Raw genomic sequence first — 25,009 nt, forward strand, 5'->3', positions numbered from 1 at the left:
AGAGAGGAAAAGGGAGAATATTCTTTGGGACCCGCGTGGCGCGGGGTGAAATTATTCGAAGGTGGCTCACGCGGCGAGGGACAGGGCCGCCGAACTGCAGGCGGAAGTGAGGAGCGCCATCAGGGTGCTGCATGGCTGGTGTCCGAGGCCGCCGGGCCAGGGCCACGCCGGCGGCATCGCGCGTTCCGACACGGTCCTGATGTCGCCACAGACCCAAATGCGACCACCCAGATCAGCACCTGTTAACAATACCATCAGTACTAACAACAACAACAACAACAATAACAGCAGCAGCAGTAGTAGCAGTACCAGCAGCAGCAGCAGCAACAGCAGCAGTAGCAGTAGCAGTACTACCACCAGCAACAGCAGTAGCAGTAGCAGTAGCAGTAGCAGCAGTAGTAATAACAACAACAACAATAACAACAATACCAATAGCAATAATAATAACAGTCATCATCATCATCATCACCATCATCATCATCATCATCATCCTAGTAATAACGTTAACAATAATAACGCGGGACCACCTCCGCCTCCACCACCACCGCCACCACCATCGGGTACAGTCGTGGTTAGTTCTACTTCGAGCATGAGACCACCTCCTCCTCCGCCACCTCCACCACCTACTTCAAGAGCCAGGTCCTCCGATCCCAAGGGGCACCACGAGGAACCTACCAGCTCGATACCCGATCTCGGTGAGTAATGTATTTTTATGTATACGTATATGTGTGTTCTATATATATATATATATATATATATATATATATATATAGGCACACATCAATTATATATTACCAACGCATTATTCAACGTAATTTCGATTGTACGTTGTTACATACGTATGTACGTTTTATTATATTTTACATCTTTACCAATCGATCACGTCTTTATCTCTTTTTTTTTTCTTTTTTTTTTCTTTTTTTCTTTTTTTTTTTTTTTTTTTTTTTTTTTTTTTTTGAAAAGATCACGTATAGGATACGTTCGACGACGTTTATCAAGCTCTGATAATGATTCGTAAATTCGTTATAAATGTATATTCTTTATGAGGATGCTCGTTGCTTAGATAGTTGCCAGAGAGGTAGGGAGTATTAAGTAGGGGAATAACGTATTATAAAATCGTCGCATAGCTCTCTTTGTTCTTCGTTAGAGGTTCCTTTTCACGAGCCGTTGCTCATACTTACTTCGATCGCTTCTTCAACACAGGATCGTGTTTCTTCTCGGAAGCGCGAGTTTCCGATCGTCGTGCACATCGGCCTATCCGGAGGAACGGCATTTCATGGTCAAAATTATTAACAATATATGTGTGCGTATATATATATATATATATCACATATATATTATATATATATATTAACACCTTTCAATCGAAATCTTTTATTCGATCATTCACACATAATTCGTTTATTTGAAATAACATGATAAATTAATTTTTTGTCTTCCGTTTTTTCTTTTTTTTTTTTTTTTTAAATTACAAAAAGTTGCACGAAATTTTTGTCCTAAAGGAAGTGAATTTTGTAAGTGAAATTTCGAGGAGTGAAAGGGGGAAAGAAAAAAAAGAGGAATTACTTTTACTTGAAAATCTTTAAAACATTATCATGATATATATGTATATATATATATATGTATACATGTATAAGTGAATTTCTATTTGATAAATTTAACGTACGGCAAATATGGATGTGTTTCGCTTGTTATATTCGAAAAAAAAAAAAAAAAAAAAAAAAAAAAAGAAAAAAAAATATATAATACTCAGATGATTTGTAGAAATAAATCTGTGAAAGTTCTGAACTTTTCTTAATAGAAAAAAAAAAAAAAAAAAAGAAATATTAACCATTAAGTAGAATATTATTGAAGGTTCGCACGGTGAAAACATTTCACTTCCTTCGAGAGGAGCCCGCAGGCTCCTCTTAGGCGATACGCTTTCGAAACGGTGAAATATCCATCGATCGACTCGTGTATATTTATTTAATTTCATAAAGAGTGCATTAGGAAAAGATTTTCAAATAATATTGCAATTGAAATCGACAATTGTGACTTTTTGTGTTTAAAAATCGTGTAAATGAGTTTACGATCTATGAGCGAAGGAATAAAAAGAAGGAAAAGGAACAAAACAAAACAAAAAAAGGGGGGGGGACCCAACAAAAAAGGAGGGAACATTCGTTTCTTAATTTTTCTTTTCTTTTTCCTATTTTTTTTTCTTTTTTTTTTTTTTGGATGGTACAAGGACTGCAAAAAAAAAAAAAGAAAAATTGCCACGACGAATGAAAGAAAGAAATTATTGCATTTACACGTAGGTATCCTATCGTTAGAACGATAAATATAACATATATAACTTGCATTATTATCGATCATGTTTCCATGATCCCTAATAATACAAACAAATTAGCCTTTGATTTTTATCTTCGTAACGTTATCCTACGTATCTTATCGCATTTGTCTTTAATATTTTTGATTTTATCGAAATTTTAATAGACGAAAGAAAAAGGAGGAAGATCGGGATGGAGGGGGGGGGGCTTGGTAGAGGGAGGATGCAGGGATTCTTTGCCGTTTAATAGAATGAAAAAAAAAAAAAAAAAAGAAAGAAAGAAAGAGAGAAGAGCCATTCTTTTCTCGAAACGCGAAAATTGAATAATATAAGAACTATGATTGCCAGAAAAATTATCATAATCCAGATTATCCGTGACTCGTTATCGTCCTCTCTGTATTACTTTTTTTTTTTCTTCTATTCCCTTTTTTCTCCCTTTTCGTTTTCGTTTATTTTTCTTCTTTTTCTTTTTCTTTCTTTTCTCTTATCATTTCCATCCTTTCTCTCTATCCTTCACGCGTTCTTTCCTCGGAGTTCTCCAAAGATTACATTGGCTTTTAACGTGCGACGTAAACACTTGACACAGGTTTAAGGTCAAAGCTACGACTTTGAGAGCGAGCGTGGCCAGTCCGAATGCGTTCCACGAAATCCAACGAAGTGTGTTAAGTCCTCGTTTCTTTCTTCTCCTCGAAATGACACGAATAGACGAGAAAAATATGTGGATCGAAATGCGAAGGTCGAATACAAATTCGTATTTATATGCAAGTGTATATATTTATATATATATGTATGTATGAATGTATGTATGTAAATATATATATATATATATATATATATATATATATATATATATATGTATGTATATTTGAGAATGAGAATGAGAAGGGCGTATGATACAAATTTTTTTTCGAAAAGACTTTTCCATGTAATAAGAGCTTTTTTTTTATGACTTTCGAAGAAAAAAGAAGAAAGAATTTTTCTTTTCTTTCTTTTCTTTTCTTTATCTTATTTATTTATTTATTTTTTTGTATTCTTTCCTTTTTTTTTTTTTATTATTGTGACCTCCAGTTCAGTGTTCTTGATGCGTTCATTAAAAAAAAAAAAAAAAAAAAAAAAAAAAAAAAAAAAAAAAAAAAAGAGAGAGAGAGAAAAACTATACCTTCGAAAAAATTGATACGCGTCAGGGTCGATAATTTGCAATATTCAATTTTCTGCATTCGAATCTAACAAATTTCTCATTATTGAGTTATTGTTTTTTTTTTTTTTTTTTTTTTTTCCAAAATAAAAGATGCTAGTATTTTATACTATCTACGTTACATTGAGCAAATGTAATTATTCTTTTTCTTTTTTTTTTTTTTATGCTCTCTCATAAATTTTATATAAGAATATAACAATTAAGTAAGTTTCATTTAGAAGCTCGTTCATATCGTACAAACAAACATGTGTTTAATTCATTTTAAAAATTTATTCGATAGAATGAAATATATTTTGCTTATCCCTTTTTTGTTCTTTTCTTTTTTTTTTTTTTTTTCTTTTTTGATACACGATAGGATAATTATATTAATATATACAATACGTGGTGTCAAAGAATTCGTTCGACGAACACTTAGATAAGTCGTGAAACAATAAGAGAAAGAGAGAGAGAGAGAGAGAGAGAGAGAGAGAGAGAGAAATAATCAAATGTCATGTCCGTATAGAAAGGAATTAAAAATTTAAACGTATAATAATAATCTACATATATAATTAATAAATATAATATTATAATATGTTTGTTCCATCTATAGCTTAATTGTCAGCGAGTACCGTCCAGCAGGCTTATCTTATTGAAAAGTAACATCTATGTATATGCATACATATACATACGTATATGTATATATATATATGTATATATTATAGAGCTACAAATGTAAATATGGTACGTAACGTGTGCGTAATACTCGTAGAAATGTAAAACATAGAATTTGTACGAATGATAATAAGATCGATAAATCGTGCAAGAACGATTAATGAATTTATTTTTCTTTTACGAGATTCTTTTTTTTTTTTTTTTTTTTTTTCTATTTATTTGTTTTCCTTTCTTTCTCTCTTTCTCTTTCTCTATCTCTTTGCTTACTCGTGCGTTTCCAAACGAAATTTTTTCTTTATTTCTTTATTCTTCGTTTCATATTCGTATTCATTCATTCTCAAGTCGATCTTTCACGATAATCGATAAGAATCGTAAGAATAAAGTAAAATATAAATATATATATATATATATTTTTTTTTCTCCTTTTTGCTTTTTATTTCTTTCCATGTAATTTGCAAATAAATCGAGCCGAAATCTCTCTTCTCATTTCTTTTACTTTTTCTTTCTTATTTTGTTTCCTTTTTTTTTTTTTTTTTTCTTTCTTTTTTTGGAGACGTATTCGTCCTCGCCGTTTCTTTTCTCATTTTTTGTTGTTTTTTTTTTTGTTGTTTTTTTCTTGCGAAATTTAAACAATCTTACCGTGCCTCGCATGATATTCTAACAGAAACGTAGGAACCGAACGGTGTCCGTGTCCGGACGAAAATAGATCACGGATGCACTTGAACCGTCAAGTGCATCGTATTTTCTTTTTTTTTTTTTTTTTTTTTTTTTCTTTTTTTCCCTCTCCAATTTTCGTCGATACCAAAGAAAATAGTGGGGGTGAGGGAAGAGGAAGAGAAACAAGTACGAAAGTCAATCGTTAATTATAATAGAGTTGGTCATTAATGAATGTCGTAATTTTGAAAAATTTCTTGTTGTATCAAAAATTCGGGATTTATATTTAAAATCAATTGCTTTCCTTTTTCCTTTTTTTCTTTTTCTTCTCGAAATCTTTCAGATTAATTCGTTTCTTTTCTTTTATTTTCTTTTTTTCATTCCTACGATTTGAAGAAAAAAAAAAAAAAAAAAAAAAGAAAAAAAAGCAGAAAAAAAATCAAAGAAAAAGGTAAAGAAATCAAATCGAAAGGTCTTGGGGGAAGAAAAAAAAAAAAAAAATAGTAATGGATCTTCGAAAGTAATTCCAAGGACTTTTGATTCGTCTAGAAACTTTTAGTTTTCCTCCACTCAGTCCGCCCTCTCCCTTTTTTAATTAAAAATTTCGAGGATTAATTTATTGGCCAATAAAAATTATTATCACACTCATACGCTTATGAATATTATCTTACGAATATTCTGCTTATCCAATTAATCGAATAACATTTTGTACGAGTATGTACTTTTAAGTACGTTTCTTTCTTTCTCAATTCGATCGATAATGGATAAATGATACCAATCGTCAATAATCGATCGATCGATCGTAGAAGGCCAAGAAAGTCGATTATAACACCTTTGATCGCCTTTGTACGAGTTCTATTGACCGAGTAAGGTGACCGATGGAAATGATATCGAACATAAATATCGAGCTAGCCGATTGCATCAACATATATTTATATCACGAAGGCCAATTTTTTTGCATTTTAAATTTTGATTTTCAATAACAGATAATCTGAGCAAATATTTCTTTCAATTTTCTCAAAGCTCAAATGTTCCATTTCTTTCATTTCCTTTTTCTTTTTCCCCTTTTCCTTTTCTTTTTTCTCTTTTTTTCTCTTTTTAAATCAAAAATTCGAGCCACGCTATAGAGTCTATCATCTATAAAGTTAAATCAATGCAAATGAATGAAGCGAAAAAGATCGTGGATATAAATGAAAAATTGTGCAAATAATTTTGATTACTTTTTTAAGTAAACGATAATTAAGAAATTCTTTCGATTAATTATCGATTAACGCTTAATTATTTATAGTAATAATAATAATAATAATAATAATATTATTATTATTATTATTATTATTATTTCCGGGTTGGCTATTAAGAAACTTTTTAAATGACTGTTCATTAGAAAAGAAAGTGTTGAGTCGCAAAGAAAAAAAATGAAAGAAAAAAAAAGAAAGGAAGAAGAAGAAAAAGTGAAGTAAATTAACGAAGAGAATTGGCATATAATCAGAGATACAATCGATACGATTGTTCGGTATAATTATGATTTGTTTCTCGATTATGCAACTGTCAAAGATTTATTTATTTTTCTTTCTTCCTTCTTTCCTTTCTTTCCTTTTTCCTTTCTTTCCTTTCTTTCTTTGTTTGTAAAAAAAGAATTCTTTTCTTTTTCTTTGAATTTTTTATTTCCTTTCCTTTTCTTTTTTTTCTATTTTTTTTTGTTTCGTGTTTACATAGAAAAATTCGTTTCTCGTATACACGTCGATATTGTTTTTTTTTCATTTCTAGGATATACATATCGAACTTTTGAAACAAAACCTTTCTCACTCATATCAGGGTCGCATAGAGTAGCTCGCGTCATCATCAAATTTAGATTTTTGAAATGTGGCACGAACTTCTCGCTTCCAATTTTCCCTACTATCCGCCCCCCCGCCCTAACCCCCTCCCTCGCCACTTTTAATTTCTTTATTTATTTGTTATTTTTTCTTTTCTTTTTTTCTGCTTTTTTTTTTCTTCTTTTTCTTTTTTCTTGTTTTATTTTGTCCGATATCATCGACATGAAATGTGAAAATGACAGAAACGTGGGGAGAAAGAAAAAAAAAAAAAAGGGGGCAAAGAGAAAAAAGAGAAAAGGGAAAAACAAGGGAGAATTTTTAACAACGAAGAGAAAATTTTTCTCTGATACCTACGATACCATATTGCAAACTGGATATCAATGAAGTTCTCTTTTTAAATGTTGATATATAAAATGCAATGTACAAAGTTCGATTTGAAGTAATAATACGATTTGTCATTCCTTTTCTTTTTTCCTCGTATATTATGTTATAATGTCGTCAGATATTATGCAAGGTCGCAAGGTCAAGGAGAAAGAAAAATTTAATATGACGATTATTTTTTGGAAAAATATATTTAGAGAAAAAGAGAGGAGATGCGGAGTAAAAGAGAGACTGACAGAGAGAATCACTGATGAGAAGAGAAGAGATATGTTTATAATAAATGTATATACATACATACATGCATACGTATATATATTTTGTGTGTGTGTGCGTGCGCGTGAAATACGTGAGTAGAGAAGAGAAAAAGAGACAGGTAATCGTAAGAACGAAACGATAAGTTTACCATTGTTGATGCGAACCAGTCCAAATCTGTATTTTAAAATAGTCCTCGGCTTATCGAGGCGCGGCATGCATTATCATTGGCTCTTTTGGTGGAGGCCAAGGCTCGATGACACGTCGATCGTGCACATTTGCGAGAAAATAAAAAACGACAGAAAGAATTAAAATGATGAAAGACAAACGGACTGGATGACGGGATAGAGGGGGGGGGGGGAGTAGCAGGGAAGCTTGGATGGGAGCGGGCAGGGGGTGGGAGACGCGGAGAGACGGAGAACGTCATTGACGTATATCGAAGGAAAAATATATCGTTGAATAAAATTTCACGAGGAATTCTCTCGGATTGGTGGTCGGTGATCTCTCTCTGTCTCACGTTCAAGAAAAAAAAAAAAAAAAAAAAAGAAAAAAAAAGAAAAAAAAATCTAAAGAATTTATTTATGTAAATATTTTACTTTTTTATTTTACTTTTCGATACGTGTCGTGTCGTTTAGGATCAAAGCAATGATAATGTATCATTTGATTAAATGGAATTTGCGATAGATCATTTGAAAAAAAGAAAAAATGCTGCCTCGAAAAGAAAAAGAAACAAGAAATATGTATATATTACATGTATATGAAAATATAAAGTATATTTTCTTTAATATACGTGTATACGTCTACGCATGGAGAACGAAAATACTATACGTGTGCTAAAACAAAAAAAAAAAAAAAACAAAAAATAAATAAAATAAAATAAAATAAAAGAAGTAATTTTAAAAAAGAAGAAAAAGAAAAAAACGAGATATTCTCCTTTCGATACGCATGAAAACGAGAGTAAAGTACGTGTTTGAAATTGTGAGTCGATTAAAATTTACGAAAGATTAACGCTCGATTAATAAGCGAAAAAAAAGGAGAAAGCAAAAAAAAAAAAACATTTCTCTCTCGATACGATTCTTTTCTCTCTCTTTTTTCTTTTTTTTTTTTTTTTCTTCCATATATATATATATCAGATACGAAAAAAAAAAAGAGGAATAGAAAACAGAGGAAAAGAAAAGTAAAAAAAGAAAAGCAAAAAGAAAAACAAAAGATAATTAGGTAATCGTATTAATTTCATTGAGGGTATAATTGAACGGGAAATATTTTGTAGTACGATGTTTTTAACATAATCTTCGAACTTATTCAATCTTATTAATTATATCTTTTATACGTGTCATCTAAAGCATTCATTTCCTTTCTATTTACTTTCAATTGTTTACTTTTGTCACTATTGTTATTATCATACATATATATATATATATATATATATACACACACATACTCATATACCTATACATATACATATATTTCTTTGTAGAATGTTCGTGAAACGTAGTATGTATCATATTAAAGTATAATACAATAGTATTATACATAGATAAAACCGATAAAGAGTAAAAGAGAGAGTCCCTTTAGAGAAGGGCGAAGCCGCATCGTGTATCATGGGCGCAGACACCCTTCAGACCCTTCGTCTCATGTCTGCTAGGGCGTGCGTGCGTGCATACGGGCGCGCTCGCGCGCACATGCACGCGCACGCGCACGTTTACTTCCGACACACGCACGAAGCACGTGCGCGTCAAGTGTGTCCATTTCATTTTCTCTCCTTCTCTCTCTCTCTCTCTCTCTCTCTCTCTCTTTCTCTCTCTCTCTTTCTTTCTTTCTTTTTTTCTCTTTCTATTTCTTTTTCTTTTTCTTTTACGCTCACACTCTTAGATCACTTCTCATGCATATACTGTATGCGTCCCGATAAGAGGGAACAAATGTTTTCGAAAAGTCGGAACTTCGGAAATTATCTTTTCAAGGAAACGAACCGGAAATCTAATGATATCTATGTATAATAATTATTTCGTCGGAAAACGTTTTGTGTATATATATATATATATATATATATATATATATATATATATATATATATATACCTACATACATATTTTATAGATACTCGTTCGATTTTTAAATACGTCGTCATTGAAAAAAAAAAAAAAAAAAACAAAAGGACGAAAGAGGAGAAAAAAACAAAATAAATAAATAAATAAATAATGAACAAATTCAAAGAAAAGAAAAATAAGATCTTTGTTCGACTCAACGAATATCCTCTTCTACGATATATTTATCTATCTCTTGCTTATCATCCCAGGGGAGGGGGCGGAGCGGAGCGGACCATGGCAAGAGACGTAGGGAGAAATCCATTTTCTATCATTTTCCTTTTCTCATGAATTTTTTAATGCAACGAAAAGATGCGTCACTTTTTCTTTGAATATCTTTTTTCTTTTCTTTTCTTTTCTTTTTTTTTTTTTTTTTTTTGTTCATCCCCCACTATTCACCCACACGAATACTCTAGGAGCGATTTTTATTAAAAAACAAAAAGAGAGAAAAAAAAAGGAAACAAACAAATAGTATTCCCTTTTATCCATTCATTTCTCTCTCGATCGTTCATGTAATACATTATATCGATGAAAATATAAAAAGAAGGAAATTAGCGAACGTAGCCGATTGTAATAGATAAATGTCCTTCGAAGTTGGTTTCTCGTTAAGGATCGTTTTAACAAGGACGATTTGTTAGTTTGACGTGTCTCGACTAATTAGTGCATCGTGTAGGACGGATTCGTCGTAGACGCGCGCGAGAGTGTGCCTCGTGTCCAGACCCTTCTTTCTACCCTCTTTCTCTCTCTCTCTTTCTGTCCCTCTTCTTTTTCTTTCTACTCCCTCTGATCCCTCACATCCATCGAATAACCAAGCACGCACACGCTTTAACATAGCCGAATATGTACGGGTGAGCCTGTTCCTTCCCCTCTTTCTTCTCTCTTTTACCTTCTTCCTTCATTGTCTCGTCTACTTTCTTTCTGTCTCTCTCTCTCTCCCTCTCTCTCTCTCTCTCTCTCTCTATATATATATATATATATATATATATATATATATCCATCTATCCGTCTCTCTTCGTGTCTCTCGTTCTCCCTTCTTCAGTCTCTCTCTCTCTCTCTTTCTCTCTCTCTATCTCTCTCTCCTTGTGCACGTCTGCCTCTTCTCGAGGGAAATGAAGCCTCGCGCATATATAGGGGAAACGTGCCCGACAAAAAAGGAGGATCATATCGAAGATCCGCGAGAAAAGAGAGAGAGAAAGAGAGAGAGAGAGAGAGAGAGAGAGAGAACGGCACCCTTCCCTATCTCTATTCGAACCATCGCACCCTCCCTACGCTTATTAGAAGAAATTAATCGACTATGGAAATCTAATTGTCGCGTTATCTTTCTTTCGTATATTTTTTTTTTTTTCCTTCGTTCTGAACAAAACCTATTTTCTATCACGAAATACCCTCGAGACCATCCCCCCTGACCACAAATCGTGACGGATCTTGAACCCAATAAATAGATTATAACTTTCGATTATGTTAAATGACAGACTTTTTTTTCCCTTTTTTTTCTTTCTTTCCTTTTTCTTTTTTTTTTTTTTGTTTTTTGTTTTTTTAAGTTTCGCATCAACGAATAGAGATCATTTGTTTATGTAAAACTTTTTAATGACAGAATATTGTTTACTCATCTCCACGGGTCCCCCCCACGTTCTCTTTCTCTTTCCTTTTCTATCTTAAATTAAATTTTGTTTGTTCGAATATCGTCCAAGAAAAAAAAAAAAGAGCAAAGAAAATCTCTCGAAGAATTTTCAAATCAGAAAGATCTCATTTTCTTTTTTTCATTTTTTTCCAGGCCGCTGCCTACTAAGATAAATAGAATAATTTTGTTAGGTATTGGAAATCACGTGAAAAGAAAAAAAGGATTGTCTTTTTGAAAAACGCAAATCGTGAAACTTCTTTAAGTTTCGATGTTCGATAAGTCCGTTGATTGATTATTTCCAACCTCGAATCCAAACAATTTTGTCGCACTTATTGACTCGTTACATGCATACGTAAATCAAAACGATTACGTAAATTATAATGATTGTCGTCATAATACTAGTATTTACTTACTTTCTTTGTCCCGTTCGCTCGTTCGTTTTTATCTTTTCAATATAATTTATACATAATAATAATAATAATAATAATAATAATAATAATAATAATAATATAATAATAATAATAAAATAATACTAATAATAATAATAATTATTGATACTTATCGTATCAATAATTGATTTTCGATAATTGATTTATTTTACAAGCTCGAATTGATTTTTGTGTTTTTCGCAAAACGTACGATTATTTTTTATTATTAATAGAATCTTAAAATCAGAATAACGAACGTACATAAGTACATTCATGATTGTTTGGTAATCATTTTGATCGATCGAAAATAAATTTGTGATAATGGGTCATTTTAATTGTCTTGCCAAGAGATAATGAAGTTTTTTTTTTTTTTTTTTTTTTTTTTTTTTTTTTTTTAGAGATGGACAGTTTACAATCGAACAATCGTAAGGATCAAAGTGAAACTTTTATCCCGTTGGAACGTGGGGGGGGGAAGGGAAGGGAAGGGTACCTTATGGTTAAATTATTGTTTCTTCCCAACGTATAGCCAATTCCGTCCGTCGCGACACTTTCAATGCGCCAATTCCCTTTGGCATTGTTCGTTCAATGAACGATCTTGGGACTCTGGTAAATGGTACTTGACAGAACAGAAGTTTGTGCTGTTCTGCCTTGACCCTGCTCTCGCGATACGTCGAACGTGTGTTGTAATCATGTTGGATAAATTCCTCGGCCCTCCCCTCCTCACCCCTATCTACATTTTCTCTCTCTCTCTCTTTCTCTCTCCTTATGCCACTTTTTTTTAACGTCAGAAGAAAAAAAAATATATATATATATATATATATACGTGTACATATGTATATGCTTTATCAATGACGATTTGAATTTAAATGTATGCAAGACGACGTCTCGATTAATTTCGATTCAATCCTCTTTTTTTTTTTTTCTTTTTTTCTTTTTTTCTTTTTTTTTTTTTTTTTTTTCAATACCGTTGTTATTCTTCTCTTTTCATCTCTTTTTTTTCTTCCTCTGACGATCATCCACGATATATAAATTTAAACCAAAAACAACGAGTATGATTTTTCATTAACGATCACTTCGTTCCGTTATCAATGATAATATTACTACTTGAATACCGTAGCAAACATTATGTACTACTTAATATTATAAAAGAGGAACGAGAAAAGGCTTTACTGTGATATCTCGCTTAACTTACTTGTCGCTCGTAACGTTGACCGTTACTACTGAGAGAGAAAGAGAGAAAGAGAGAAAGAGAGAGAGAGAGAGAGAAAAGTAGCAAGAGTAGCGTGACTAACAGTTCCTTCTCTTCCCCTCCCCCTCTCTCTCTCTCCATCTATCTATCTATCTCTCTCTCTCACAAGAAGTACTTATATATTTGCTTTGCTCGATGGAAAACGCAAACGTCGTCTTACTTTTCTCTTTTTATGATTAATGCATGATATCAAGGTCAGCTTGGGGTCGTGAACTCTTCCTCCACCTCTCCTCCTTTTCATCGTTCTCCTCTGTTTTGCCACGAGAACGAGTAATGAACCTTATTTTACTTATTTCGATTATCGACGAATACATTGAAAATGATCGTTGCAAGTCTTCTTTTACTACTTACGTTCCTTTTAATATAAAAAAAAAAAAAAAAAAAAAAAAAAATTCTTTCGATTAATGAAATTAAAATACACATAAACAATTGTTTTTAATTAGAATGAACAATTAATTTTCCCATTTCGAATTAATACGTTCGATCGTTCGTTCTCTGCCATTCGTAAAGAAAATTTCGTTCTTATAAAATGATAGTTGAAAATTTTTATTATATTGATCACCGTTAGCACCGTTACATATGATTAAACCGTTAGAAATCATTAGGATAAAGAAAAAAGTATAAAAGATAAATGATTCGTCGTCTCTCGTAGTAATAGACATTTTTACGAGGAACAACGTCGTATAAGTTCAAAGTTGGAACGAAATCAATCAAAATAAATGTCGATCTAATTGAGATCAGAATGAAAGGAAATAGTTGGCTTTTCTTTCACACACATTTTTTCACACGTTTTCTATTGCGTTATTATTTGCGGAGAAAGTTTAAACGTAGAAATTAAGATCGGATGACCGACAATGAATATAAGAACTATTAAGAAGAAATGAGAACAGATCGAGGGATGAATCGATCATCGAATCATTGACTGAATCACAAATAGAGTAATAGCTATTAACATAATGAAACGATGATATTCTTACTTTTGTAGTTTCTTTTTTTGACTGTCACTAAGTGACTTTTTATCAGTTCTGAACAGTACGTAAAATTCTGTAACGTTTGTCAGAAGTGAACACCAACGTGTCCGTGTGTACGTATATATATATATATATATATATATATATATATATATTTATATTTATATACATACATATATTTATATGTGTGTGTGTGTGTGTGTAGATATATAGAAAGGTAGATATCTAGGCTCAAATCGTTCCCGGAACAGGCCGTATATCCGATGGAAATGGCGGGTCGGTGTACCGCGATTCCACCCCTCGGCACCACTCTTCGACGTTTCGAAATAGGAGCGCGTCGGCGTACGGTGTAGAAAAGCGCTCACTCATTCGCATAAGAGAGAGAGAGAGAGGGAGAGAGAGAGAGAGAGAGAGAGAGAGAGAGAGAGAGAGAGAGAGAGAGAGAGAAGGTTGGTGGAGGGGTGACCATTCGCGAAGGGTTCAGTGTCTCGCAATGACCCCTGTTCGCTCGGTAGTGCAAGACAAGGGGGAATGACCTAGTCCCCCCTCTCTGCCGTCTCAACAGCCCCTGCCACGTTGCAACCCGGTAGACGAGCGCGTCGAGTGTTTGCCTAGGCGCATCCTTCCTTCCGCGGCTTATCGCCTTTCGTTAGAGCATAGAAATTTTCGTAACAATTGATTCCCTTTCCACCCTCCTCTCCTTTCTCTTCTTTCTTTTTTTTTTCTTTTTCTTCTTTTCTTTTTTTATTTTGTTATTTTTTCGTTGACCTCTTCGAACATTCATTCGAACGATCGCGCAACACTTTTGATTAATATCTTAAACGTTATCAACGTGATCGATCATTCACGGTAATATTTGTGGAAGGTTATAAACGATATTACATGGCTATATTTTCTTTAAGAATGAATTTAATTCTTCAGATATAATAAAACGATAAGGTTCATATTACAAAGGTAGAGGTGAATTTTATTTTTAATGCTTACGAACACGAACGAACGTAGTTAATGTCTTCACCTTAGAGTAACGTTCAGGCAAATCCGGTGTTGTACCGGGATATCGGTGAAAGTGTGAGGTAGACCGAGGGGTAAAGAGAGAAAGAGAGAGGCATTTTTATGGCGCCTGAAATGCTTTTGATTCTTTCCAAGTCTCTTTCTCTTACACGCGATTGGTTTATATCATTTGGTGTGATGGGGGTGTGAGTAAGTCGAAACAACCCTCTCTGTCCTTTCGTTTCTTCGACGAGTTTCGTGAAACGTATCTCACCCCTACCAGTGTCTCCACTGGCAACATTACTAGCAGTAATAGCACTACTACTATCGCGAGCTTTTCCCTTTCCTATCTCGACGAGCATTGAGTAGAGAGGGAGGAGAGGGAGGATAAAGAGAGAGAGAGAAAGAGAGAGAGAGAGAATGAGGAGGGATAGAAGAGGAAAGGGAGAAGGGGCTGTTACCGTCGGCGCTGCCGACAGTCGACGACGATGCCATTGCACTGCACTGGGTGAGGGTCATTAATCCGAGCAAGGCGAGCCGGTGACCTCGGCGCCAACGCCCGGAATCGATCCGAACCCCCTCAGACACAAGGGGTGCAATGCACCCGCCGTCTATATACCAACTCTCCTTTTACCACTCAAGAGAGAGAGTGCAGTCCATGTTTATGCCGACAGAGGGACTCTTATACCACCTAACTACGTGTCTTGCAAATTCATACGTTCGTTCTCATTTTAATTTAGAAAATGTAATAGAACGAAAAGAAAGAGAAAGAAATTGAAAAATTTATTTATTAGTCGATTAAAGATGTTAACTTGGCGTAAAAAATTGTGTTGGGGATTTTTCTTTTTTCTTTTCTTTCTTTTTTCTCTCTTTTTTTTTTTTTTTTTTTTTTTTTTTCCTTTGAATTTCAAGTCAACACGAAAACCCTGTTGGTACTTCAACGTTCCCATTAGAGATTCTTTTTTCTAATTTACGATATGTCTCTATCGTTGGATCATAGATGGCTCTCGTAAAACGGGCCCAGAACTGACCCCAAAAATTGATGTACACCCTTGCCACCAGATGTCGATAGGAGAACGAAATTAATTCTTTCGCTCGGTTAAATATCGATAAGATTTCTTTTTTTTGATGATTTTTATACGAGATAATTCTTTACTGTTATGCCAGTATACCGACGATGAATAAAATAAGACATATGATTTTCATTACATTAAAATACTAATGGAATAATGGTATTACATTAAAATATTAATTTAAAAAAATATTCCTTCCATTAATTTTTCCACGTTGAAATTATATTCAACCTGATTTATATTAACGTGGTAATGAATATCAATCTTTTGGTAGCAATCTAACGAGAGATGAATTTTTATTATGAACAATTTGTTACGTTTCTTACGTAATACATACATATAAATATATATATATATATATATATATATATATCCTTCTCTTTCTTTCGTGTTCTTTCTTATATAAAGGTTTTATGTTACATATAGAACGCGTGTCCTGCGATTCTTTTTGGCAGATGCGTCTTCCGCAGTTTCCCTCGAAATACACATCTCGCTCAGAAGAAGTTTTCTTATATATTCGTGAATTACATAAATCTATTTGTAGTATTACAGTGGGAAGATCCATTAGAGTAGGCCGATCTTATTACGAAAAATTTTCACGGATAGAATTTGTCTGAAAAATCTTCCTTTTTTTTCTCTTTCTTTCTTTCTTTTTTTTTTTCGAAACAAAAAGATTTCGTTTCTCTTTCTTCTTTCTTTTCGTTAAGGCAAATTCGTGTTCGTTATTTTTAAAATCTAAAAATCATCTTACGCCATTTTACATGCCTCTTTCTGGTATACGATATCTTCTCGAGTTTCTGCAAGGTGGTCGTACGCATTAATCATACGTTATCGCGATTTACTTTAACTTGAGCTTGTTCCGTTATTAATTTACAGACCGCCCGATTAAATCGTTCTTCATGCATGCATATATATATATATATATATATATATATATGTATGTATATATATATATACGTATGTAGGAGTCTATCGTCCTTATATCAGGAAAATAAATTATCTTCTTTTCAATTTAATCCATTATACGTCTTAACTCATGAATATTAACGTTTATATGAGATCCGAAGAATGTAACTATCGTCAAATAAAAACAACTAGTGATTTTTCATATTGTCAAAAACAATATATAACGTCAATTTTGCCATTCGTATTATTTAAAATTTTTAGTTTGCAGATTTTCATATACTGTGAATTATTTCGAAAAGTTTTGATCGTGGGAAAATCTCGAGAAAAGGGTTATTTCTTAAGTGTTACGGATGATTGAGCACTTACGTTGCTCTCTCTCTCTCTCTCTCTCTCTCTCTTTCTCTCTTTCTTTCTGCCTCTTTCTCTTGCTCTCTTCTTTTCAACCCTCCATCATTTTTTCCTTTCCAAGATCTTGACAAACTTTATGAACAAAAATCACCCTTCACTCGTATCCCTATCCCTAAGCATTCAATATCGAACATCCCTCTTACGCGACATTTTACATTATTATGAATTAAAAAGAAAAATAGAAGAAAATGCAAGGAAATGGAACATTAAAAAAATTTATAATACAAATTTGTCATAAATGAATAGTGCTCTCTTTCACGAACGACGTTACATTCAATTTTTTATTTCGCATCGTTTCTTTGTTTTTTTTTTTTTTTTTTTTTCTTTTTTCTTTCGAACTCTTACATTATCTCCCTTTGTTATTTTTAATTTTTATTTTCATTTTCACTTTCATTCCTTTTTTTAATCACCAACGGGGATGTATATTTGCGAGTATTAGTAAGAAAATAAGTTTGTTTGGTCGATAATGTTACGAGGAAATTTCGTTTGATGTCAACCTTTGTACATCTCACCCCATCCAACCTTCTCCCACCCATAGAAATACATAAATTAACGTGAATTCAACGAAAGGACAAGAGAAAGAGAGAAAGAGAAAGAGAAAGAGAGAAAGAGAAAGAGAGAAAGAGAGAGAGAGAAAGAGAGAGAGAGATTCGTGATGGAAATCAGGAAACGTCGTCGTATATTGAAATCATTGAAATTATTTTCAAGGTGACAGGAGCCACGTGCTCCGTTCTATCGTATATCACGTGGCAGTCTAGAACCGGATGTCGTGATGTATTTAATGTCGGTAGTGCGTCTTCAGTGGTCTCTCTCTCTTTTTATAAAAATGAAAGAGAGAAAGAGAGAGAGAGAGAGAGAGAGAGAGTGATGTTAATAGAAAGAGAAAGCAATCTCTGTTCAATACCTTTCTTTTTCTTTTTTGCTTCTTTTGTTTTCTTTTTTTTTCTCGAAGAAAAGATGCGGAACTTTTGATCACCGATATCTTTCCTTTTCATACCTGTCATTAGTTTTAGAAATGATTCACCTGTCGTCGCACGAAGGACACGTGCCCTGGCTTTTTCTTTTTTCTTCTTCATCTTTTTCTTTTTCTCTCTCTCTTTTTTTCTTTCTTTCTTTTTTTTTTTTCTTTTTTTTTTTTCTTTTTTAAACATGGTACTGTATTATATATACAAACGTGAGATATATGCGATTCGTGTATAGTTGTCATTCATTTTTCTCGTTATCGTTAATTTAATATTTTGCAAAAAAAAGAAAAAAAGGAAAAAGAGAAAAAAAGAAAAAAAAAAGAAAGGAGTATAATTGCAGTTAATTTAAACAATTAAATACTCAATAAAAATGAACGTCAATTCGTCTGCAACATCTGACCATTTTGCTTTTCTTTTCTTTCTTTTTTTTTTTTTTCTCTTTCGTGATTAAATAATTGAACAATCAAGAGAACGTTCGTTCAATTTTTTTTTCTTTCTTTCTCTCTTTTTTTTTTCTTTTTTTATTTATTGGCGATTCCCTTATTCATTCGTCCATCGTGTTATCTATATTTATTCGTATTTTATTTTCAATCGAAATTAATCTCAAGAAATAAATAAATAAATAAATAAATAAAAAAAAAAAAAAATGAATTCCACGTTCATCGCACGAAAAAATTTCTTCATTTTTTACAAGAAGAGCTTTAAATGAAATTTTAATTAAGTCTATTGAATCAAAATAATTAAATATCATACGTTTATAAAAATTGTTCGAATTACGAACGTAGATAAATACGTGGAAAAAAAAATGTTAGAATATCGATACGATGATTCGGCAATTTTCGTAACTTTATCGTTTATGTAAAGTTGATCCTTCAGGCAAATAATGAAAGTCGGACGTGTTTGTAACGTTTGACAAATAATACCAGGCAAATTTTCGAACGAAAAAGAAAGAAAAAAAAGTGAGAGAGAGAGAGAGAGAGAGAGCGCATCTGTCTATACAAAAAGGGATACTTTCCATCTGTCCATTGTGTTATAAATACATACGTATTTACACGCAACACCCGCACCTTTCTGCACCCTTTTACTTTACGAAAAATCCAAAATCACGTGAAAGGATTTTTGCGCGAAAGGGTGAACCCGTATCCTTTCTTCCTGTCCGTCTGTCTATCTGTCTAATCTATCCTATAGGATCCTATGTATTTACGTGAATTTCTATCATCTGCAGAAGGCGCATAACCATTTTCGTCATCGACAGAGGAGAAACAGCTGCAAGATCGAATGGACAGAATGATACATACATACATACATACATACATACATACATACATACAGAAGTATCCAACGTAACGATCGTCATTCGGGAAAGATTTTACGTAAACACCGGTTGGGAGGCTGCTTTCGAAAGCGTCGACAATTTTCGGAAGGGGTAACCTGTTGCAGTTGCAGCTGTCCTACTATAGGCTTCGTGTATGAACTTTGAAAACGATCGATGAAGAACGAGGAAGAGGCGGATACGACGAAAGAACTCTGTCTCTTTCTCTCTCTCTCTCTCAATCTATCTAACTTTCACTTATATGTGCATACTTTATTAGAAATGGGGAAAAAGATACATTTTTCTTGCAGCTGCAATAACTTTACCCATGAAAGAGAACATCCAATATTCATATACATATTTTATTTGTACATAAGTATATATGTATATAGATATTTCACATTTAGATTTAGGATTATATAGGAAACTCCTGTTCTATATAAGAAACATTAGAAAAGGAAAAGAAGAAAAAAGAGGAGGAGAAGGAGGTGGTAATAGACCTATGATAGAAGTTCTCGAAAGAGGGATGTCATTAATCTTACCGAGAATATTTCCGGCTTGGTGGTACCGTATCCTGCTTGAGTGGTTACACTCCTTTCCTTTCGATGTTCTTAAATTAACTCATTCCCATTAATTTCGTTTATTTCATTTTCCATCCGCCCATCGAATAAATTAGACGTAAGTTAACTTATATCTATATATGTACGTACTTACGTGCATACATACGTATATATCTACTTAACTAACAGCACATAAGTATTTGATAATGATTGTACGAATAAGTGAATCTTTAATTTACATATGTTCGTTTATCTTGGAAAAGGAAGAGAAAAGAAAAGAGAAAAATAAATTATAGAAGAAAAAAAAAAGAGAATGAATAAGAAGGACGAAGGAAAAGAAAAATAGAAAGAAAGGGAGGGAGAGAGAGAGAGAGAAGATGAGTGTGCAAGCCGAAAGAGCATTGGCCCGAGTGGGGCCACGATGGTGCATCGGCCTGCATATCAACGCATAGAACTGTGTTAGTGAGGTTATGCATCGTCGCCGTCCTCTCGACGTCGTCTTCTTCGTTGCTTGCAATGTCGACGCAACGATGCGATCTCCACACATATTCTTTCTTCTCTCTCTCTCTCTCTCTCTCTCTCTCTCTGTCTCTCTTTCTCTTTCTATCTTATTCGTCAGCATCGTTGTCTTTTCGCCCCGTTCTCCACCTCTTCTTCTTCTTCCCTCTCCAATACACTCGTGTCCATCAGAACGAGAGAAAGAGAGAGAAAGAGGTGGGACTCTCAAGGTCCGCATCGTGCATTGATCCTCTGCGGTCACGGACCCTCTTTCCCTCCCTTCCTCCCTTTCTCTTACCCTCCCTCTTCTAGAAGCACATCTATTCTCTTTCGTGTCGCGTTCTCCTCTCTCTCTTTCTCTCTCTTTTCTCCTCCTCTTCTTCTTCCTCTTCTTCTTCATCTTCATCTTCATCTTCATCTTCTTCATCATCGTCGTCTACTTCTTCTTCCTCTTCTTCTTCTTCTTCTTCTTCTTCTTCTTCCTTCTCTTTGGTCATCTCGCTTGATCATCCCGAGTCCTTCAACCTCGAACGATTTCTCCAATCTACCTTGTAAACTCCGAAGGGTCCTCCTTTAAATTTTTTACAAGGCTCGATTTACCTTTGTCTCTGTCCTTTCGTTCGAAAGAATGAACGCGTTAATAATTACAAGTTTTTTTTCCTCTTTCTTTTTTTCTTTCTTTCTCGTCTTCTTTCTCTCTTTTTTCCTCTCTCTCTCTCTCTCTTTTTTTTTTCTTTTATTATTATAATCATTTTTCTAAAAATTCGATATTATAAATGATTACGAATAAATGTTATTATAACGACGAACGAATTGATTGAAATGATAGAAATCATTTTTAGATATGCATTAACACGTTGTTTATTAGAATATAAAATCGATCATTGAAGTATTAACTAAATCTTTTACTTATGATATTTCGGTACTTGTATTGTCTCATGCATATGTACAAATACATTCGTTTGATTCTCTCTATTTCTTTTTCTCTCTTTCTCTCTCTCTCTCTCTCTCTTTCTTTTTTTTTTTTTTTGTTTCTTCCTTTCTCTCCCTATCGTTGTTATATTGGGAGCACTTGGCACATTAGCAGCTCGCTCGTCTACCCGTTATCTTTCTCGTATGTATCTACGCATATATGTATACATACGTAGCTCGTCGTAGATTAGCAAAAAGAATTAAGCGAGACAAGAACGTGATTACGCTCGAAAGAGTCCACCGCCTGCTCCCCCTCGCCACCGCCCCTGCCATTCTCTCTCTGTCTCTCTCTCTCTCTCTCTCTCTCTCTGTCTCTCTATGTCTCTCTTTCTTTCTATCTTGCGATAATACGACGGGTAAACGAACTCTCTCTCTCTCTCTCTCTCTCTCTCTCTCTCTCTCTCTGTCTTTCTATCTCTTTCTCTTTCTCTTTCCTTTTCTATTTCTTTATATATATATATATATATGTATGTATGTATATGTATGTATTATAAATATATGCACGTGTGTAAAAGAAAAAGAGTGAATCGTATTTAAACGTTTAAGACTTAAACATTGATTTTAATGGAACGAGATAGGATTAATCATTTAATCATATTAATCTGTACTTTTCTCATTGAATTATTTTAAGATCAATGGTATGCCTTATAAATTCTCGTATTAATTGAGGACGATTGTACGAGTAATATCGAAGAATTTCTTCTTCTGATCTCTCTCTCTCTCTCTTTCTCTCTCTTTCTCTGTTTTTTTTTTTTTTCAACTTCTCTTTTCTTTTTCCCTTCAAACATCTCATCGTTTTCAACGTGTTTTTAAATATATCTTTATATAATTAATGTCCGTTCATTTATTTTCTCTTGTTTTAAGGAAAAATTAACAGACGACATGTAAAAGTTTGTAGTTAAAAAAAAAAAAATATATATATATATATATATATATATAAAAACAAAAGAATTGCCATCTCTTTATGACTGAAATATTTTATACTCAAACAGATGTTTATAAGATCAATAATAGAAGAGAGATCAATGATTGAATATCAATCGTTTCATAGAGATCGTTAAAGTCTAAGTAAAAATATAGATACGATTCGATCCTATTTTTTTCTTTTATCTTTCATCTCTTTTTTTTTTTTTTTATACACGTATATACATACATATATATATATATATTTTATATACACATATACATATATAGTAGCCAGCTGTGTTCGCGTTTCTACGTCGATTGGAATGAATAAATGACGCAAATCCTAGGAATTATTCTTTCTTTTTCTTTTTTTTTTTTTTTTTCCTTCTTTTTATAAAAACGACGTCTAATCTCGAAGCGTGGGAGTAAGGGTGTCAACGTAAAAGGGATTATCGAAAAGTCACATTGAAAATTTTCTTCTAGGAGTCGTTTAAGGGCTACATTCAGCTGCGAATGAAAAAGTTAGCATAGATTCATCGGATATTCAAGGTTGGTCTACGTCTTCGTCTTGAGGGATGAGGAAGAAGAGGGTTGGAGGGTGGGAGGGAGGATGACGAGGGTTGGGGGATGGGGGTTGGTCGCCAAGGAAACGCTTCTGTTTACCACTCCCGACCTTGGCCACGTCGAAGCGACAACCCTCGTCGTACTATTTCGATTCTCGCTCGCCCTTTTTTCTTTACTCTCTCTTTTTTTTCTTCCATCCCCCCCTCCTCCTCTTCCTCCTCTTCCTTTTTCCCACCTAATCTCACGACCTCCTTCGAGAAAATATACATCGGCTTTACGAGCAACCGACTTTTTCTTCCTTTCTTTTTTTTTCTCATTTCTTTTTTCTTTTTTTCTTTTTCTTCTCTCTTTTTTTTGTTTTTTTTTTTTTTTTTTTTTTTTCTCACGAACACTCTATATCGCACAATGATCGATTAAGTAATTTCTTCGGAATCATTGAGTTTAAAAATTTAAAAAAAAAAGAAAAAAAAAAAAAGAAGAAGAAACAAAAAAAGAAAATTGTCAGATAAATGAAATTCATTTTATTTCGATCCGACATGATACGATAAGGATACGTTTTCTTTTTATCTTTGTCTCTTTTCTCTTTCCTTTTGTTTTCTTTTCTACTCTACTCTATTCTATTCTATTCTATTCTATTCTATTCTATTCTATTCTATTTTATTCTTTCTCTTCTTTCTTACGACGAAATCCAATGAGAAAACGAGAATTGGAATGGAATCACGATTTGTCATCTTCTTCACGTCGATTTCTATTTCGTTAAAGTTCGATCCTACGTTCGACCTTACATTAGAAGAATAATAGACGAGAAGTTAACCACGTTTACGTATTAATTTTGTTTAACATTGAAAGGATAGAAAATCGTCTTGGTGAAAAATCGTCGCTCCATGAGATATAGAACATTGAAAGTGACGATAAAATCGAGTGACTAAGTAAATACTTATCTACCTATCAGAGAAGTCGAAAATTTCTTTTTTCGTTTTTCACTTTTAACGAATAGGACATATTTCCCGGGACATATGTCCCTGTCCATCTTATTTCCTTTGTAAATCTGTACAAGGTTGGGAGGTGCAGGAGGAGGAGGAGGAGGAAGAGGAAGAGGAAGAGAAAGAAGAATAAGAAGATGAAGAATGTTTTTCGAGTAACGTAAAATAGATTTACGAGGTTTTCTCTGTTACGTGCGCAAAAGGGTTTCGAACTAGTTAAATTATTAGTTATGTCAGTTTAGAGAACCTTGAAATAATTTGAAACCCTTTAGAAGATAAGGGTCGTAGAATATGACAAGTAAAATTGCGAAAGAGAAAGACAAGAGAGAGAGAGAGAGAGAGGAAAAGCAAGTATAAAGACGTAAAAACGCGTGGGAAGACGAGTAAGATAATAATAATAACAATACTAGAGGTAGTAATAGTAAATCTAGATCATTTTTGTCCCTTTCATTTTGGTGCAAGGTCAAAACCCTTTTCCGGTCTTCCCCTACGTTTCAAATCGTACCCATGGTGTACACTTATTTACCCATCGTCGTCGTCGTTGTTATTGTTATTGTTATTGTCACATAATCGAAAAGAAAAACCTTGAATTTCGAGGAGGGGAATCTTATCGAAGAACTTGTCGAATCGTTGTAGGGAAGGGTTTCCAAAAATTTGACGAAACCGAGTAAAGGGCTCGCAGGTATATTACGAGTCCTATATACCTGCTTTTTCTATTAGGAAGAGAGAGAGAGAGAGGTGCATCATTCTAACAGCTGCTGCCCTTTCGCATTATCTACCTTTGAATCGTCGTATCGTATCTTCACATCCGTTTTATTTATATCCACCATGAGTTTAAATAACATCGAAGCACTGTGAATGAAATTTTTCAGGCCGATTTTCAAAAACTTCGACGATCGATTTTTCTATCGGAAGGATGAGGAGAAGGAGAACATTAGAAGAATGAAACGGGTTGAACGACTATGAGAGTTTCCTCTTTTTTTTTTTTTTTCTTTTTTTTTTCTCTTATAAAATTCTCCTCTTTACTATCTTTATTATTATTATTATTATTATTATTATTATTATTATTATTATTATGGATCTTATTCCAATTGTAAAATATTCTTTCGATTGATAATTCTTTAAAATAATTAAACAATTAACGTTCCAAATAAACGCGCGTTAGATTAATACAATTAATAAAATGTAAGTGTCTAACAATTGATCTATTTTATTATCCCATAAGATACGTAATTCATGGTGATAATATTTGCGATCGGTAAATCAT

General features: G+C 33.3%; 1 protein-coding gene across 1 annotated transcript in view; it reads left to right on the top strand.

Annotated features, from left to right (window-relative positions):
• Window positions 1–449: 449 nt before the first annotated feature.
• Window positions 450–25,009, top strand: part of LOC124431826 (nuclear hormone receptor E75-like) — a 150,172-nt gene continuing 125,612 nt past the window's right edge. The window contains exon 1 of the mRNA XM_046980157.1: window positions 450–695. Coding sequence (XP_046836113.1) covers window positions 590–695 — 106 coding nt within the window. The 5' untranslated portion in view covers window positions 450–589. The remainder of the gene's footprint in view (window positions 696–25,009) is intronic.

The sequence above is a fragment of the Vespa crabro genome, chromosome 22, assembly GCF_910589235.1.
Source record: "Vespa crabro chromosome 22, iyVesCrab1.2, whole genome shotgun sequence".
NCBI lineage: Eukaryota > Metazoa > Arthropoda > Insecta > Hymenoptera > Vespidae > Vespa > Vespa crabro.